This window comes from Rhinoraja longicauda, chromosome 19, assembly GCF_053455715.1.
Source record: "Rhinoraja longicauda isolate Sanriku21f chromosome 19, sRhiLon1.1, whole genome shotgun sequence".
Classification (NCBI taxonomy): Eukaryota; Metazoa; Chordata; class Chondrichthyes; order Rajiformes; family Arhynchobatidae; genus Rhinoraja; species Rhinoraja longicauda.
In genome coordinates, this window is record NC_135971.1 from 22955957 (window position 1) to 22974128 (window position 18172).

Below are 18172 nucleotides of genomic sequence, written 5' to 3' on the forward strand. Positions count from 1 at the left end.
CGGCTGAGTTACTCCTGCATTTTTGTGTCCATCTCCACTGAGTCACTTATCTTTTGCGGACAATTAGACTTTACTTTAGACTTAAGAGATACAGTGTGGAGATAGGCCCCTTCGGCCCACCGAGTCTATTCCGGCCAGCATTCACCCCGTATACGAGCACTATCCCACACACTACGGACAGTTTATCAATTAACCGACAAACCTGTAAGTCTTTGGAGTGTGGGAGGAAACCGGAGCACCCGGATAAGGTTTACGCGGTCACGGGGAGAACATGCAAACTGCGTAGCTAGTCAGGATTGAACCCGGGTCCCTGGAGCTTTACCGCTGGGCCACCGTGCCGCCATTTTGTCTATCGTTCTATTTTTATTTTTGGGCGCATTGGCCCGCTCACCAACAAGTTCTGAAACCACAACAATGTGCAATTGTGCACAGACACAAAAAGCTGGAGTAACTCAGCGGGACAGGCAGCATCTCTGGAGAGAAGGAATGGGCGATGTTTCAGGTTGGGACCCTTCTTCAGACTGGTTAGGGATAAGGGAAACGAGATATAGATGATGATGTAAAGAGATAAAGAACAATGAATGAAAGATGTGTAAGAAAGTAACGATGATAAAGGAAACAGGCCGTTGTTAGCTGTGCTGGGTGAGAACGAGAAGCTGGTGTGACTTGGGTGGGGGAGGCATGGAGAGAGAGGGAATGCCGGGGCTACCGGAAGTGAGAGAAATCAATGTTCATACCGCTGGGGTGTAAGCTGCCCAAGTGAAATATGAGGTGCTGTTCCTCCAATTTGTGTTTAGCCTCACTCTGACAGTGGAGGAGGCCCAGGACAAAAAGGTCAGTGCGGGAGTGGGAGGGGGAGTTAAAGTGTTTGGCGACCGGGAGATCGGGTAAGTTCTGAAGAAGGGTCTCGACCCGAAACGTCACCCATTCCTTCCCTCCAGGGACGCTGCCCGACCCGCTGAGTTACTCCAGCTCTTTGTGTCTTGTCTTCAGTTCAAACCAGCACCTGCAGTTCGTTCTTACGCCTGTGCAATTGTGCCTCAGGTACGTGAAGACCACTGCAAACGCCACGGTGGATCACTTGTCCAAGTACCTGGCACTGAGAATCGCCTTGGAGGAGCAGCAGAAGAACATTGGCAACAACGCGGTCACCTTGGAAGAGGTCAGCGAGAAACAGTACACCATTTACATCACCACCTCGGGAGGCCAGTTCACGGTACGTGTCGCCTAGCTGTGCTTTGTTTAGTGATACAGCGCGCAAACACGCCCTTCGGCCCAACGAGTCCGCGCCGACCAGCCATCCCCGCACACTGACACTATCTCTAGCACTTTGGGCTGCATTAAATTGAATGAAAAGTGCTATATCAATAAAAGTTATTATTATCTTACACACTAGGGGCAATTTACATTTATACCAAGACAGACATAAAAACAACTTCTTTCCACGAGTGATCATTCTACTCAACAACCAAAGTCTGTAGTCTCCTTTTTGCTCTGGTTTATTTTCACCCCCATGTTTAGACCGTAATGTTGTATCCTTGTTGTTTTGATATGTTTATGCTCTATTCTTAATTGTTAACTGTATGTTTGTGTTGTCATTTGTGAGCAAAACACCAAGACACATTCCTTGTAGGTGCACATACTTGGCCAATAAACGTATTCATTCATTCATTCATTCATTCATTTGGTGTGGTCATTTGTGAACGGAGTACCAAGGCACATTCCTTGTACATGCACATACTTGGCCAATAAACTTATTCATTCATTCATTCATTAACCTACAAACTTGAGATAGACTCAAAATGCTGGAGTAACTCAGCGGGTCAGGCAGCGTCTCTGGAGAGAAGGAATGGGTGACGTTTCGGGTCGAGACCCATCTTCAGACTCTGGGTCCCGCTGAGTTACTCCAGCATTTTGCATCTACCTGCAGTTCCTTCCTACACGTTTAACCTACAAACATCTTTGGTGCGCGGGAGGAAACCGACGATCTCGGGGGAAACCCACGTGGGTCACGGGGAGAACGTACAAACTCCGTGCAGACAGCACCCGTAGTCCAGATGGAACCTTGGTCTCTGGCGCTGTGAGGCATTAGCTCTACTGCTGTGCCACCCCTGCGCCCGGTGTCTTAACCTGATTTACTCACCTCCCTTGACTGTACTCATTTACAGTGAACCTTAGTTTTTTCAGACCTCTTTATTACGTATTTCGGATATAGTGGACTGACCTGCCAACAGCTGCTTGCCCCGACTCACACCACCTCCTCTCCAGCTCCTGACACCTTCGCCTACCCCTGTTCTATTATCGAATTGAATTGAATAAGTTTATCGGACAAGTACGTACGCATACAAGGAATATGCCTTGGTGCTCCGCTCGCAACACGAACATGTAGTAAACAATTGTGCCTTGGTGCTCCACAACACGAACATGTAGTAAACAATTAAGAATAAAGCTTAAAACATTAAGAATAAAACATTATATTGCGAATGAAATAAAATATCAGAGCAAAAGGAGGCTACAGAGTTGTTGAGTAGAGCTACCACTCGTGGAAAAAAAGCTGTTTTTATGTCTGGCTGTGGCTGCTTTGACAGTCCGGAGTCGCCTTCCAGAGGGAAGTGCTTCAAAGAGTTTGTGGCCAGGGTGAGAGGGGTCAGAGATGATCTTGCCCGCTCGCTTCCTGGCCCTTGCAGTGTACAGTTCGTCAATGGGGGGGAAGGTTATTCCTAGGCTGTGCCCTCTGATCCTAGACTCTCCCACTAGTGGAAACATCCTCTCCACATCCACACTATCCAAGCCTCCACTGCCATCTGCGGCCATGAATTCCACAGATTCACCACCCTCTGGGGCTTCAGGGCAGGTTCCTCTCTCGGTTTAAAGGGAAATCTCGCAGTTATATTCTCAAAGTATCTTCTGTGTCTTTTCATAGAGTCATAGAGTGATACAGCGTGGAAGTGGGCCCTTCGGCTCAACTTGCCCACACCGGCCAACATGCCCCATCTACACCAGTCCCACTTGCCGGCGTTTGGTCCATATCCCTCCAAGCCTGTCCTATCCATGTATCTATCTAACAGTTTCTTAAACGTTGGGATAGTCCAGGCCTCAACTATCTCCTCTGGAAGCTCGTTCATACACACACCACCCTTTGTGTGCAATGTTACCCCTCACATTCCTATTAAATCTTCTCCCCTTCACCTTGAACCTATGTCCTCTGGTCCTTGATTCCCCTACTCTGGGCAAGAGACTCTGTGCGTCTACCCGATCTATTCCTCTTATGATTTTGTACACCTCTATAAGATCACCCCTCATCCTCCTGCGCTCCAAGGAATAGAGACCCAGCCTGCCCAACCTCTCCCTGTAGCTCACACCCTCTAGTCCTGGCGACATCCTCGTAAATCTTCTCTGTACCCTTTCCAGCTTGACAATATATTTCCTATAACACGGTGCCCAGAACTGAACACAATATTGGAAATGCAGGTCTCACCAATGTCTTATACATCTGCAACATGACCTCCCAACCTCTATACAATAGACAATATGTGCAGGAGGAGGCCATTCGGCCCTTTGAGCCAGCACCACCATTCAATGTAATCATGGCTGATCATTCACAATCAGTACCCCGTTCCTGCCTTCTCCCCATACCCCCTGACTCCGCTATCCTTAAGAGCTCTATCCAGCTCTCTCTTGAATGCATTCAGAGAATTGTCCTCCACTGCCTTCTGAGGCAGAGAATTCCACAGATTCACAACTCTCTGACTGGAAAAGTTTTTCCTCATCTCAGTTCTAAATGGCCTACCCCTTATTCTTAAACTGTGGCCCCTGGTTCTGGACTCCCCCAACATCGGGAACATGTTTCCTGCATCTACCGTGTCCAATCCCTTAATAATCTTATACGTTTCAATAAGATCCCCTCTCATCCTTCTAAATTCCAGTGTATACAAGCCTAGTCGCTCCAGTCTTTCAACATATGACAGTCCCACCATTCCGGGAATTAACCTAGTGTACCTACGCTGCTCTCCCTCAATAGCAAGAATATACTCGTCCATATTCTCCCACAAGAATATACTCCTCCATATACTCCCACAAGAATATACTCGTCCATATACTCCCACAAGAATATACTCGTCCATATACTCCCACAAGAATATACTCGTTCATATACTCCCACAAGAATATACTCGTTCATATATTCCCACAAGAATATACTCGTTCATATACTCCCACAAGAATATACTCGTTCATATATTCCCACAAGAATATACTCGTTCATCTATCTACAGGTGCTCCTCAACTTACAATGGGGTTATGTTCCGATAAACCCATCATAAACTGAAAACATCGTGCGTCGAAATGCATTTAAATGCACGTGGGCGAAAGCGAGCTGCGGGCCGCTGCCGTTGCCCAGCGTTTGCCCCATTGTAAAGTTGAAATATCGTACGTGGAAGCGTCGCTAGTTGGGGGGGCAGCTGTGTTATTCACCTTGTTTGTTTGTTGGTTTACCGGGGGCAGACTCTGAACGGGTCGCTGACGCTGGAGCTGGTGAACGAGAAGTACTGGAAGGTCAGCAAGCCCCTGGAGTTGTACTACGCGCCCACCAAGGAGCAAAAGTGAAACTGGGCGGCCAGAGGACCAGAGACACACGACTCGCTTATCCGCTTGCTCGCCCATCCCCCCCACCCCCCCCCCCCCCACTCACCCCCCCCCCCCTTCCATCCACTCGCCGCAAGCAAAGACCGACCCGGCTTCCGAGGAGCAGACGGGATGAAGAGAGTTCCCTTCGCGCCCGAGGAACCGACTTCAGCGGGGAGGGGCGGGATGTGGTGTAAATCTGAACCGTCGCGTGGCGTTGCTTCTGTGTGTGTGTGTGTGTATGTGTCGTTCACCACCCTCCCCCTCTCCATGCGACCGTGGGTTCGGCCTCCTTTCCCCTAGTCTTGTGTTGTTCTGGGGCTGCCCCACCAGTGGTGTAAATCTGAACCGTCGCGTGGCGTTGCATTGTGGGCCGTGTAGCCCTGTCAGTAGCGCTGGTCAACGACGGCTGATGTAAGACTAGCTTCGTCCAGGGAGCTCGAAGGGCAATGTTCCCTTTGTCCTTGTCCCGGGGTAGCTGCAGGGAGCTCGAAGGGCAATGTTCCCTTTGTCCTTGTCCCGGGGTAACTGCAGGGAGCTCGAAGGGCAATGTTCCCTTTGTCCTTGTCCCCGGGTAACTGCAGTGAGCTCGAAGGGCAATGTTCCCTTTGTCCTTGTCCCGGGGTAGCTGCAGGGAGCTCGAAGGGCAATGTTCCCTTTGTCCTTGTCCCCGGGTAGCTGCAGGGAGCTCGAAGGGCAATGTTCCCTTTGTCCTTGTCCCGGGGTAGCTGCAGGGAGCTCGAAGGGCAATGTTCCCTTTGTCCTTGTCCCGGGGTAGCTGCAGGGAGCTCGAAGGGCAATGTTCCCTTTGTCCTTGTCCCCGGGTAGCTGCAGTGAGCTCGAAGGGCAATGTTCCCTTTGTCCTTGTCCCGGGGTAACTGCAGGGAGCTCGAAGGGCAATGTTCCCTTTGTCCTTGTCCCCGGGTAGCTGCAGGGAGGGGGGGAGCGGGTCGTCCGATTAACCAGATAAACGTTTGTCTCATAAAAAGTAATTTATGTGTTATGGCCGTTGCCGTTTCTTCCCCTCTGCCGTTTTAGTTTGTTCCCACTATCATCCCTTCAATGGAAATAAAAACATGGACACGTTGGGTTTGAATAAAGTGCCTTAGCCGATTGGCCTGCACCTTTGGTTCACATTATTCACCTGTAGCTATTCGTTGTTCGGTCCCTGTTGTTGGTAATTTGGGTGAAACCATACTGTGTAATGCAGGACGCGAGTTAATGTGTTGGCACAGCGGTAGAGTTGTTGCCTCACAGCGCCAGAGACCCGGGTTTGATCCCGACCATGTCTGTGCTGTCTGTGCGGAGTTTGTACGTTCTCCCCGTGACCTGCTTGGGTTTTCTCCGGGTGCTGCGGTTGCCTCCCACACTCCAAACACGTTTGTAGGCTAGCTGGCTTTGGTTAAAGTCGTAGATTGTCCAAAATGTGTAGGGTAGTGGTCAGTCTACAAGGAAGAGGACTCGGTGGGCCGAAGGGCCTGTTTCCGCGCCGTATCTCTAAACTAAACTGGAGCTAAATACAAAGTGCTGGAAGAACTCTGTTGGGTCAGGCAGCATCAGTGGAGGGGGATGGACGGACGGAAAACGTTTCAGGTCTGAAACATTGCCAATCCATTCCCTCCACAGGGGCTGCCTGACTTGCCGAGTTCCTCCAGCACTTTGCTGCAGTTTTGGTTCCATTTAGCTTAGTGGCAGCATCTGCAGTTCCTTGTGCCTCTCTTAATGTGCTGGAGAGTTGGTGGTGACAAAGTCCCAGCTGCCAAACACCCATTGAACGGCGGGATTCTTTGCAGAGTTGGTCAATGTTGCCTACACTATCGCGTTTCTGCTCAGCCCCATAACATTTGTGAAAGAAAATGTACTTGCATGTGAGTTTTCTTGTCGGACACCTCTGGGATTATCAGAGTTTAGTTTATTGTCACGTGTACCGCCGAGGCGCAGTGAAAAGCTTTTGTCGCTGCGCGCTAACCAGTCAGCGGAACGACTGTACATGATTGCAATCGAGCCGTCCACAGTGTACAGACACGTGATGGATAAAGTCCGATCAAGGATAGTCCGAGGGTCTCCAATGAGGTAGATAGTAGTTCAGCACTGCTCTCTGGTTGTGGTGGGATGGTTCAGTTGCCCGATAACAGCCGGGAAGAAACTGCCCCTGAATCTGGAGGTGTGCGTTTTCCACACTTCTATATATTTTTTAATGTTGCCGTTATAAACTAGCTAACTGTTTTGCACAAGTTTTATATTGTGATGAGAGGAATGACTATTTGTAAATCCAGAAGGAGAAAAAGATGTTGGGCGAGTTTATTGTTTTAATAGAGAAGAGATTAGTTTGCAGTGTCCTTTCGAATATCTATATATATTCTGAAGAGGATTCAGAAGAGAAAAAAAAGTACTTGTGTATAAAAGCTGGAGAGAACAAACATACATGTGATAAGTCAACACCACCATTCAATATGATCACGGCTGACCATCCACAATCAGTACCCGGTTCCTGCTTTCTCCCAACATCCCTAGATTCCGTTAGCCCCAAGAGCTAAATCTAACTCTCTCTTGAAAATATCCAGTGAATCGGCCTCCACTGCCTTCTGTGGCAGAGAATTCCACAGATTCACAACTCTCTGGGTGAAAAAGTTTTTCCTCATCTCAGTCCTAAATGGCCGACCCCTTATTCTTAAACTGTGTGACCCCTGGTTCTGGACTCCCCCAACATCGGGAACATTTTTCCTGCATCTAGCCTGTCCAATCCCTTAAGAATTTTATGTGTTTCTATAGGATCCCCTCTCATCCTACATTTCAGTGAGATATAGAAATATGTACCGATCAGCCAAAACATTATGACCACTGACAGGCGAAGTGAATAACATTGATTATCTTGTTACAATGGCACCTGTCAAGGGGTGGGATATATTAGGTAGCAAGTGAACAGTCAGTTCTTGAAGTTGACGTGTTGGACGCAGGAGAAATGGGCAGTAGTAAAGACCTGAGCGACTTTGACAAGGGCCAAATTGTTCTGGCCAGACGACTGGGTCAGAGCATCTGTGAAACGGCAAGGCTTGTGGGGTGCTCCCGACCACAAACCGGCGACAGGCAGGGTGTTGGGCGCCCAAGGCTCATCGATGCGCGAGGGCAACGAAGGCTATCCCGTCTGGTCCGAACCGACAGAAGGTCGACTGTGGCACAAGTCACAGAAAATGTTAATGGTGGTCACGGGAGGAATGTGTCACAATACACAGTGCATCGCACCTTGCTGTGTATAGGGCTGCACACGGAGGACCAACAGCATATTAGGCAGGGGGCCATAATGTTTTGGCTCATCGGGTCGTAATGTTTTGGCTGATCGGTGCATATATATATATATAATGTAATATATAAATAAACTATATCACGTGTACTCTTTTCTCTCCAGCTTTTTTTTCCTCTTCTGAACCCACCAGAGAACTCTTAAAGATAGACACAAAAAGCTGGAGTAACTCAGCGGGTCAGGCAGCATCTCTGGAGAAAAGGGACAGGTGGCATTTTGGGTAGAGACCCTTTTTCAGAGTCTGAAGTGTCGGTGTGGGGATCGCTGCTCAGTGAGGACTTGCTGAGCCGAGCTGTATCTCTAAACTCAACAAGCATCAGTTGTCTTCGAGTCAACTGCATCCACTTACACCCCAGTTTATTTTTGCATGGTATCAACCCAACAAACGCTGCACAAATCAGTTTTAGAATGATCGGGAATTGATACCGAACAGTCGTAGGTCTGACTACGAGAAGGAATGGTCCCATTATGTTGTATGTAACATTAAACGCTGTACTGACCAGGAATAAAATATATCTTGGATCAACAAGGAATCACCGATCGTTATTGACAGTGTAATATGCTTGATCTATATGTGTGGGCTTTGGGAAACGTGAGTGCATGTTATAGAGATTAAACATTGACACGAGGTGCTGGAGTAACTCAGCGGCTCAGGCAACATCTCTGGAGAAGATGGATACAGGTGAAGTTCAGGGTGGATTTTATTCAGCATTTTATCAGGATGCATCACCGCCTGGTTTGGGAACAGCTCCATCCAAGACCGCAAGACATTGCAGAGAGTTGTGGACGCAGCCCAGACCACGCAAACTGACCTCCATTCCATCGACTCCATCTACACCTCACGCTGCCTCGGCAAGGCCAGCAGCATCATCAAGGACCAGTCTCACACCCGGCCACTCCCTCTTCTCCCCTCTCCCATCGGGCAAAAGGTACAGAAGTGTGAAAACGCACACCTCCAGATTCAGGGACAGTTTCTTCCCGGCTGTTATCAGGCAACTGAACCATCCCACCACAACCAGAGAGCAGTGCTGAATTACTATCTACCTCATTGGTGACCCTCGGACTATCCTTGATCGGACTTTGTTGACTTTACCTTTCCCTTATCGTGTATCGAAACGCTGTGAATGGCTCGATTGTAATCATGTACCATCTTCCCACTGACTGAACAGCACTCAACAAAAGCTATTCACTGTACCTTGGTACATGTGGCAATAAACTAAAGTGTATCAATAAACTAAACTGATTCCCAGAATGGCGGGACTGTCGTATGTTGAAAGACTGGAACGACTAGGCTTGTACACACTGGAATTTGGGATGAGGGGATCTTATCGAAACGTATAAGATTATTAAGGGGTTGGACACGTTAGAGGCAGGAAACATGTTCCCAATGTTGGGGGAGTCCAGAACCAGGGGCCACAGTTTAAGAATAAGGGGTGGGCCACTTAGAACGGAGATGAGGATTTTTTTTTTCAGTCAGAATTGTAAATCTGTGGAATTCTCTGCCTCAAAGCAGTCGAGGCCAATTCTCTGGATGCATTCAAGAGAGAGCTAGATAGAGCTCTTAATGATAGTGGAGTCAGGGGGTATGGGGAGAGGGCAGGAACGGGGTACTGATTGTGAATGATCAGCCATGATCACATTGAATGGCGTTGCTGGCTCGAAGGGCCGAAGGGCCTCCTCCTGCACCTATTGTCTGTTGTGACTATAGTTTGGAGACCCTTCTGCAGACTCGAGAACAGTTCTGAAGACTTGGAAACAGCCCCTTCGACCAACCGAATCCACACAGACCAATTCAGACTAGTTCCGATTTTTCCAAAGATGAAAATATCAAATACTAGTGGGTGTAGTCTTTCAGGTGAGAGAAAAACAGTTTAAAGAAGTTTCAGTGCTTCCAACCCATTGGTATTAATGTTGAAGGTATTTATTCACAAAATGCTGGAGTAACTCAGCAGGTCAGGCAGCATCTCGGGAGAGAAGGAATGGGTGACGTTTCGGGTCGAGACCCTTCTTCAGACTGATTTCAATATGTGGTCGTAGAGTAGGAGGGCAGGAGAAATCACAGGGGGGGGAGCAACGAGAGAGCATGTTGCTAAACTCTCGTCGAAGAGAGGAGGAGAACTTCTTCAAAGTAGACATACCTTGAGGTGAAATCGCAGTGGAGCAACAAGTAGTATAAGAAAATAACTGCAGATGCTGGTACAAATCGAAGGTATTTATTCACAAAACGCTGGAGTAACTCAGCAGGTCAGGCAGCATCTCGGGAGATGTCAAGTAACTTGCTTTCCCTTCTCTGCTGGTTTTATGGTTCATTTCCCCACGTTATCCTCCTCCACAGCACCCACAGTCAGGATCGAACCCGGGTCTCTGGCGTTGCAAGGCCTTTGCCTTTTAGAAACATAGAAACATAGAAAATAGGTGCAGGAGTAGGCCATTCGGCCCTTCGAGTCTGCACCGCCATTCAATATGATCATGGCTGATCATCCAGCTCAGTAACCTGTACCTGCCTTCTCTCAATACCCCCTGATCCCTTTAGCAAAAAGGGCCACATCTAACTCCCTCTTAAATATAGCCAATGAACTGGCCTCAACTACCTTCTGTGACAGAGAATTCCACAGACTCACCACTCTCTGTGTGAAGAAATGTTTTCTCATCTCGGTCCTAAAAGACTTCCCCCTTATCCTTAAGCTGTGACCCCTGGTTCTGGACTTCCCCAACATCGGGAACAATCTTCCCGCATCTAGCCTCTCCAACCCCTTAAGAATTTTATATGTTTCTATAAGATCCCCCCTCAGTCTTCTAAATTCCAGCGAGTACAAGCCCAGTCTATCCAGTCTTTCTTCATATGAAAGTCCTGCCATCCCAGGGGTCAATCTGGTGAACCTTCTCTGTACTCCCTCTAAGGCAAGAACGTCTTTCCTCAGGTTAGGAGACCAAAACTGCACACAATACTCCAGGTGCGGTCTCACCAAGGCCCTGTACAACTGCTTTCTACTATCTGTTTTTAAAAAAACACTTGATTTTATTCCTTGACAAAGACAGAAAATGTTGGAAGCACTCGGTGATTTCCGCAGCTACCTCTTAGGCCTCTCCTCTCCTGTGGGCTTTTTGTTTTCGACCTCCAACAGTTTTTAGCTGTAATTTAATTCAGCAATTGTTTAATGGAGACCATTAACGGTACATTGACTGGCTGTTTAAAACGAACCTGCTACAAATTATTCATGGATCACCGCTCCTTAAGCACGGTTGATTGCATTTGACTGAGTAACCAGAGAACGTGAAGCAGAATTAGGCCGTTCCAGTCTACTCCTCCATCTGATCATGGCTAATCTATCTTCCCCTCTCAACCCCACTCTCCTGCCTTCTCCCCGTAACCCTTCACGCCCTTCCCAATCAATCTCTGCCTTAAAAATACCCATTGACTTGGACATAGGAGCAGAATTAGGCCATTCAGCCATTCAAGTCTACTCTGCCATGGCTGATTTATACTTCCCTCTCAAACCCCCCTCTCCTGCCTTCTCTACGTAACCTCCTAACCTCTGACGCCCTTCGTAATCAATTTCCACCTCAAAAGAACCCACTGACTTTGCCTCCATTGCCGTCTGTACACAGATTCATCACCCTCTGGCTAAAGAAATTCCTCCTCATCTCCACTTCGAAGGTACGTTCTTTTATTCTGAGGCTGTGCCCTCTGGTCCGAGACTCTCCCACTAGTGGAAACAGCCTCTCCTCGACCAATCAATCTAGGCCTTTCATTATTCGCTAGGTTTCAATGAGATCCCCTCTCCTACTTCAAAACTCCAGTGAGTGTAGGCCCAGGGCTTTTCTGCTTTCCCGATTGAATATCAATTTCCTTGAAAGTGGTGTCAGTAGGTAGGATTGCCAACCGTCCCGTATTAGCCAGGACATCCCGTATATTGGGCTAAATTGGTTTGTCCCGTACGGGACCGCCCTTGTCTCGTATTAGGCCCGGGGGGCGCTGTAGGCCCGGACACTGTAGGCCCGGACAGTGAAGGCCCGGACAGTGAAAGTCAGGACAGTGACGGTCCGGACAGTGTAGGTCCAGAGGCCCGGGTGCCGCCAAACGGAGGTTGCCTAGCGACCCGCCTCCCGGCCCGGGCGGCAGCCATTGATGGAGCGGGAGCACTTGGCCCCTGGCTGGAATGAGGTCACGTGGGGCGCGGGGCGGTGACGTCACCTTGTCCCTTATTGGGGATTGAGATAGTTGGCACCCCTTGTCGCAGGTGGTTGAAATAACTTTTGGCACATTGGCCTTCATCAGTCAGAGTATTGAGTATAGAGAGTTGGGAGGTCACGTGACAGTGATACAAGACATTGGTGAGGCCACATTTGAAGTATTGTAAGATAATATAAGAAAATAACTGCAGATGCTGGTACAAATCCAAGGTATTTATTCACAAAATGCTGGAGTAACTCAGCAGGTCAGGCAGCATCTCAGGAGAGAAGGAATGGGTGACATTTCGGGTCGAGACCCTTCTTCAGACTGAACAATATATTGTGTTCAGTTTTGGTCACCGTTACAGAAAGATGTTGTTAAGTTGGAAAGGGTGCAGGGAAGATTTACGAGGATGTTGTCGGGACTCGAGGGCCTGTGGTACAGGGAGAGGTTGAGCAGGCGAGGATGTTATTCCTTGGAGTGCAGGAGATGAGGTGTGTACAGGATCACGAGAAGAATAAATAGAGTCTTTTACCCAGAATAAGCGAATCGACAACCAGAGGACATAGGTTTAAGGTGAGTTCAGGTTAAGGCCATTCAGCCATTCGAGTCTATTCCACCATCTGATCATGGCTGATCTATTTTTCCCTCCCGACCCCATTCTCCTGCCTTCTCCCCATAACCTCTGACACCCTCACTGAGGGGGGAAGATATAATAGGAACCTGTGGGGTAACTTTTTTTCACACAAAGGGTGGTGGGTGTGTGGAACGAGCGGCCCGAGGAGGTAGTTGAGGCTGGGACTATCACAAACATTTAAGAAACATTTACAGAGGTACTTGGATAGATCGGAAATAGGTGCAGGAGGAGGCCATTTGGACCTTCGAGCCAGCACCGCCATTCATTGTGATCATTGGCTGATCAACCACAATCAGTAACCCGTGCCTGCCTTCTCCCCATATCCCTTGATTCCGCTAGCTCCTAGAGCTCTATCTAACTCTCTCTTTTAAATTCACCCAGTGAATTGGCCTCCGCTGCCCTCTGTGGCAGAGAATTCCACAGATTCACAATTCTCTGGGTGAAACAGTTTTTTCTCACCTCAGTTTTAAATGGCCTCCCCTTTATCCTAAGACTGTGTGTGTGGCCCCTGGTTCTGGACTCCCCCATTGGGAACATTTTTCCTGCATCGAGCTTGTCCAGTCCTTTTATGATTTCATACGTTTCTATAGGACAGGTTTAGAGGGCCAAACGCAGGCGGGTGGGACAAGTGTAGATGGGGCATGTTGGTCGGCGTGGGCAAGTTGGGCCGAAGGGCCTGTTTCTATACTGTACCACTCTGTGACTCTACGACTGAAAAGCCTCTGGAACAGTTTTTGGCCGAAGTAGTGTGATCTGTAATGCAACGGCTCCAACTGTTGGTGGTGGAGAGAATTACAATCCAACAGAGAAAATGTGTTGGAAGGAACTGCAGATGCTGGTTAATACCAAAAACAGACACAAAACGCTGGAGTAACTCAGCGGGACGGGCAGCATCTCTGGAGAGAAGGAATGGGTGACGTTTCGGGTCGAGACCCTTCTCCAGACTGAGAGTCGGGGGGGGGGGGGGGGGGGGGGGGAGAGGGAGACTACAATACAATACAATATAATAATAATAATAATAATAATCCATTTATTTTATATAGCGCTTTATCAGGTGCTCAAAGCGCTTTACAAAAACAATCAACATAAAAACAAACAGACAAACTATCCTGACGGAAAAGCGGCTAATACACAACGCCAGCGTCCTCTCACGTCAGCGTCCGGCAGTAGACAACAAAAAGCACAGGACACACAGATACAATTTTTACACAAACAGCCATCACAGTGATTGCTCCAGGCACACCCTCACTGTGATGGAAGGCAAAGTCTTATCTCCTCCTCATTTTTCTCCCGTGGTGCCACGAGGTGATCGAGGCTCCCAACTTTTTGAAGCCCCCACCGGGCGATGGAAAGTCCCAGGGCCGAGCCGAGCAGGCCGATGAAAGTCCTGAGCCCCCACCGGGCGATGGAAAGTGCTGCGGCCGAGCCACGCAGGGCGATGAAAGTCCTGAGCCCCCAACGGGCGATGGAAAGTGCTGCGGCCGAGCCACGCAGGGTGATGAAGGGCCTGCGAGCGGGTCGATCGTACCTCGCGCTTCGGGGCGGTCGAAGCTGCTACGGCTGGAGCTCCCAAAAACCGGTCACCAGCCAGGGACCTGCGGACTCCCGATGTTGCGGTCTGCAGGGCCCACGGCCGAAGCCTCCGGGATGGTAAGTCCAGGCCCTGCGACCGGAGTCTTCGAGGTCGATCCCAGCTGGAGGCCGCCGACTCCACGATGTTAGGCCGTAGCGCGAACGGAGATACGACACGGTAAAGGTTGCATCTCCGTTGAGGAAGAGATTAGAAAAAAAGGTTTCCCCCAACCCCCCCACCACCCCCCCCCACATACACAGAGTTAAAGATAGAACAAAACGTACATTAAACGATGACAATAGACAAAAAACAAAAAAAAAGACAGAGAGACTGCCGGTGAGCCGCAGCTGCAGAACACAGCCACGCCCCCTTATTGTCATTGTACAGGGGGGTACAACGAGATTGGGAATGCGCCTCCTATACGATGCAATAATTCAGTTGGTTTAAACAACAGCAACCCAACGAAACAAATTGTAACCTTTATAAGACAGAATAAAGTGCAAGTAGATCTGTGCCGGATCACTGTGCGATGTGACCATCCGGCTCAGCAGGACCGGTTCATGGCAGCTATGGCCCTGGGGATGAAGCTGTTCCTGAGTCTGGAGGTGCGGGCGTAGAAGGCCTTGTATCGTCTGCCCGATGGTAGAAGTTCGAACAGACTGTTGCAGGGGTGTGAGGAGTCTTTGTGGATGCTGGTGGCTTTTCTGAGGCATCGTGTGTTGTAGATGCCCTCCGAGGCTGGTAGCTGTGTTCCGATGGTCCTCTGGGCTCTATGGACTACCCGCTGTAGAGCTTTCCTCTCTGCCTCCGTGCAGCTGAGGTACCACACAGGGATGCCATGCGTTAGGATGCTCTCTAAAATGGAGAGAAAAGGTACCGGACAAATCAGAGCCAGCACCGATGGCCAATGAGCCCACAATGATCCATTGTTGGCTGTGGAGGGGGTGATAATGTGGGGATATGAGCAGTAAAACCAGCTGGACGACTGAAGTGGGGGAGAGATGGAGAGAGAGGGAAGGCAAGGATTATTTGGTTAACATAGAAACATATAAAATAGGTGCAGGAGGAGGCCATTTGGCCCTTCAATAGACAATAGACAATAGGTGCAGGAGGAGGCCATTCGGCCCTTCGAGCCAGCACCGCCATTCAATGTGATCATGGCTGATCACTCTCAATCAGTACCTCGTTCCTGCCTTCTCCCCATACCCCCTTTCTCCGCTATTTTTTTAGATTTAGATTTTAGAGATACAGCGCGGAAACAGGCCCTTCGGCCCACCGGGTCCGCGCCGCCCAGCGATCCCCGCACATTAACACTATCCTACACCCTAGGGACAATTTTTACATTTGCCCAGCCAATTAACCTACATACCTGCACATCTTTGGAGTGCGGGAGGAAACCGAAGATCTCAGAGAAAACCCGCGCAGGTCACGGGGAGAACGTACAAACTCCGTACAGACGGCGCCCGTAGTCAGGATCGAACCTGAGTCTCCGGCGCTGCATTCGCTGTAAGGCAGCAACTCTACCGTGCCGCCATCTTGAACCTGACTGTGAAGGCCCGTTGTCATGGCGACGTTGCAGGGCCGGCCTAGCTGAGCGTAGCCGCGGTGTCCTCCACCGCTGCTCCACCGCGGCCTCTTGGCGCGGCGCCCGGTCCATCCCAACCTCAGGTGAGAGGGGCAAAGTTTAAAGGACATGTGCGGGCAAGTTTCTTTACACAGAGGTACACAGAGGTGACAATAGAATGTCATTGAATGATTGAATCAGTTGGAGGAACCCGGTGGAAAGCCAAACTACTTCTGTCATGGACAGACGCAAAAAAAGCTGGAGTAACTCAGCGGGACGGGCAGCATCTCCGGATAGAAGGAATGGGCGACGTTTCTGATCGAGACCCTTCTTCAGACTGAGAGTCAGGGGTGGGGGAAACCAGAGATATAGACGGTGATGTAGAGAGATATAGAACTAAGGGGTGAAGGACGTGCAAAAAAAGTAACGCTGATAAAGGCAACAGGCCTTTGTTAGATGTGTGTTAGGTGAGAACGAGAAGCTGGTGCGACTTGGGTGGGGGAGGGATGGAGAGAGAGGGAATGCCGGGGCTACTTGAAGTTAGAGAAGTCAATATTCTTACTGTGTAGGAAAGAACTGCAGATGCTGGTTTAAATTGAAGGCAGACACAAAATGCTGGAGTAACTCAGCGGGTCAGGCAGCGTCTCTGGAGAGAAGGAATGGGCGACGTTTCGGGTCGAGACCCTTCTTCAGACCGGTCAAGAGTCCGAAGAAGGGTCTCGACCCGAAATGTCACCTATTCCTTTTCTCCAGAGACGCAGGTCTTTGGAGTGTGGGAGGAAACCGAAGATCTCGGAGAAAACCCACGCAGGTCACGGGGAGAACGTGCAAACTCCGCACAGACAGACAAGCACTGTAGTCAGGATTGAACCCGGGTCTTTGGCACTGTTTTGCGTAGTTACGTTTAATTTAGTTTAGTTTAGTGGAACAGGCCCTTCGGCCCACCGGGTCCGCACCGACCAGCGATCCTCGCACACTGACACCATCCTACGCGCACGAGGGACAATTTTTACATTGACACCAAGCCAATTATACACTGGAATTTAGAAGGATGAGAGGGGATCTTATCGAAACGTATAAGATTATTAAGGGGTTGGACACGTTAGAGGCAGGAAACATGTTCCCAATGTTGGGGGAGTCCAGAACCAGGGGCCACACAGTTTAAGAATAAGGGGTCGGCCATTTAGAACGGAGATGAGGAAAAACTTTTTCAGTCAGAGAGTTGTGAATCTGTGGAATTCCCTGCCTCAGAAGGCAGTGGAGGCCAATTCTCTGAATGCATTCAAGAGAGAGCTAGATAGAGCTCTTAAGGATAGCGGAGTCAGGGGGTATGGGGAGAAGGCAGGAACGGGGTACTGATTGAGAATGATCAGTCATGATCGCATTGAATGGCGGTGCTGGCTCGAAGGGCCGAATGGCCTCCTGCTGCTCCTATTGTCTATTGTCTATTGTCTATTGTCGATGAACCTGCAAACCTGCACGTCTTTGAAGTGTGGGAGGAAACCGGAGATCTCGGAGAAAACGCTCGGTGCAGGTCACGGGGAGAACGTGCAAACTCCGTGCAGGCAGCGCCCGTGGTCGGGATCGAACCCGGGTCTCCGGTGCTGGAAACGCTGTGAGGCAGCAATTTTACCGTTGCGCCACCGTGCCGCCGATGTTGGTTAATGGCCCCTCCGCACCTACACCAACACCGACATTGTCGAGAATCCATTCATACCTCACCCATCCTGAAACATAATGTGCCTTTGAGCAAACAGCCCCATATGGAGCCAGTCACACTCGGATGGAGTTTGTTTGTGTTATCACCTGTAATACAGGACAAGAACGTTTTCCACGATTAAGTGAAAAACAAACATTTTTTAGCAAACTATTAAAAAAAAAGGCCTTTGTTTAAGGCTGTGAAATGTCCCAAGGTGGTTTTGCAGAAATGACTATCAAACAAAATCTTGACTCCGAGCCACTTAAAGTGATATTCTGATGGAGAGCCGAGAGGTTTTTTCTTGGATGGTGAACTGTGAGGCAGGGTCTCGACCCCGAGACTTCGCCCACTCCTTCGGACGAGGGAATTGAATGCAACATCTCCAAGTTTGCGGATGACACGAAGCTGGGGGGCAGTGTTAGCTGTGAGGAGGATGCTAGGAGGCTGCAGAGTGACTTGGATAGATTAGGCGAGTGGGCAACTGCATGGCAGATGCAGTATAATGTGGATAAATGTGAGGTTATCCACTTTGGTGGCAAGAACAGGAAAGCAGACTATTACCTGAATGGTGGCCAATTAGGAGAAGGGGAGATGCAACGAG

General features: G+C 49.3%; 1 protein-coding gene across 4 annotated transcripts in view; it reads left to right on the forward strand.

The window, feature by feature from the left end:
- The window catches only part of LOC144603198 (E3 ubiquitin-protein ligase RING2-A-like), a 41316-nt gene extending 32893 nt beyond the window's left edge, over positions 1 to 8423 (forward strand). For 2 of the 4 annotated variants that reach the window (XM_078416379.1, XM_078416381.1), the window contains exons 6-7: positions 994 to 1216; positions 4504 to 8423. In XM_078416379.1, the coding sequence (XP_078272505.1) occupies positions 994 to 1216; positions 4504 to 4605 (325 nt within the window). In that variant the 3' untranslated portion in view covers positions 4606 to 8423. The remainder of the gene's footprint in view (positions 1 to 993; positions 1217 to 4503) is intronic. The other 2 variants (XM_078416380.1, XM_078416382.1) reach the window with 1 other exon arrangement.
- Positions 8424 to 18172: the final 9749 nt, after the last annotated feature.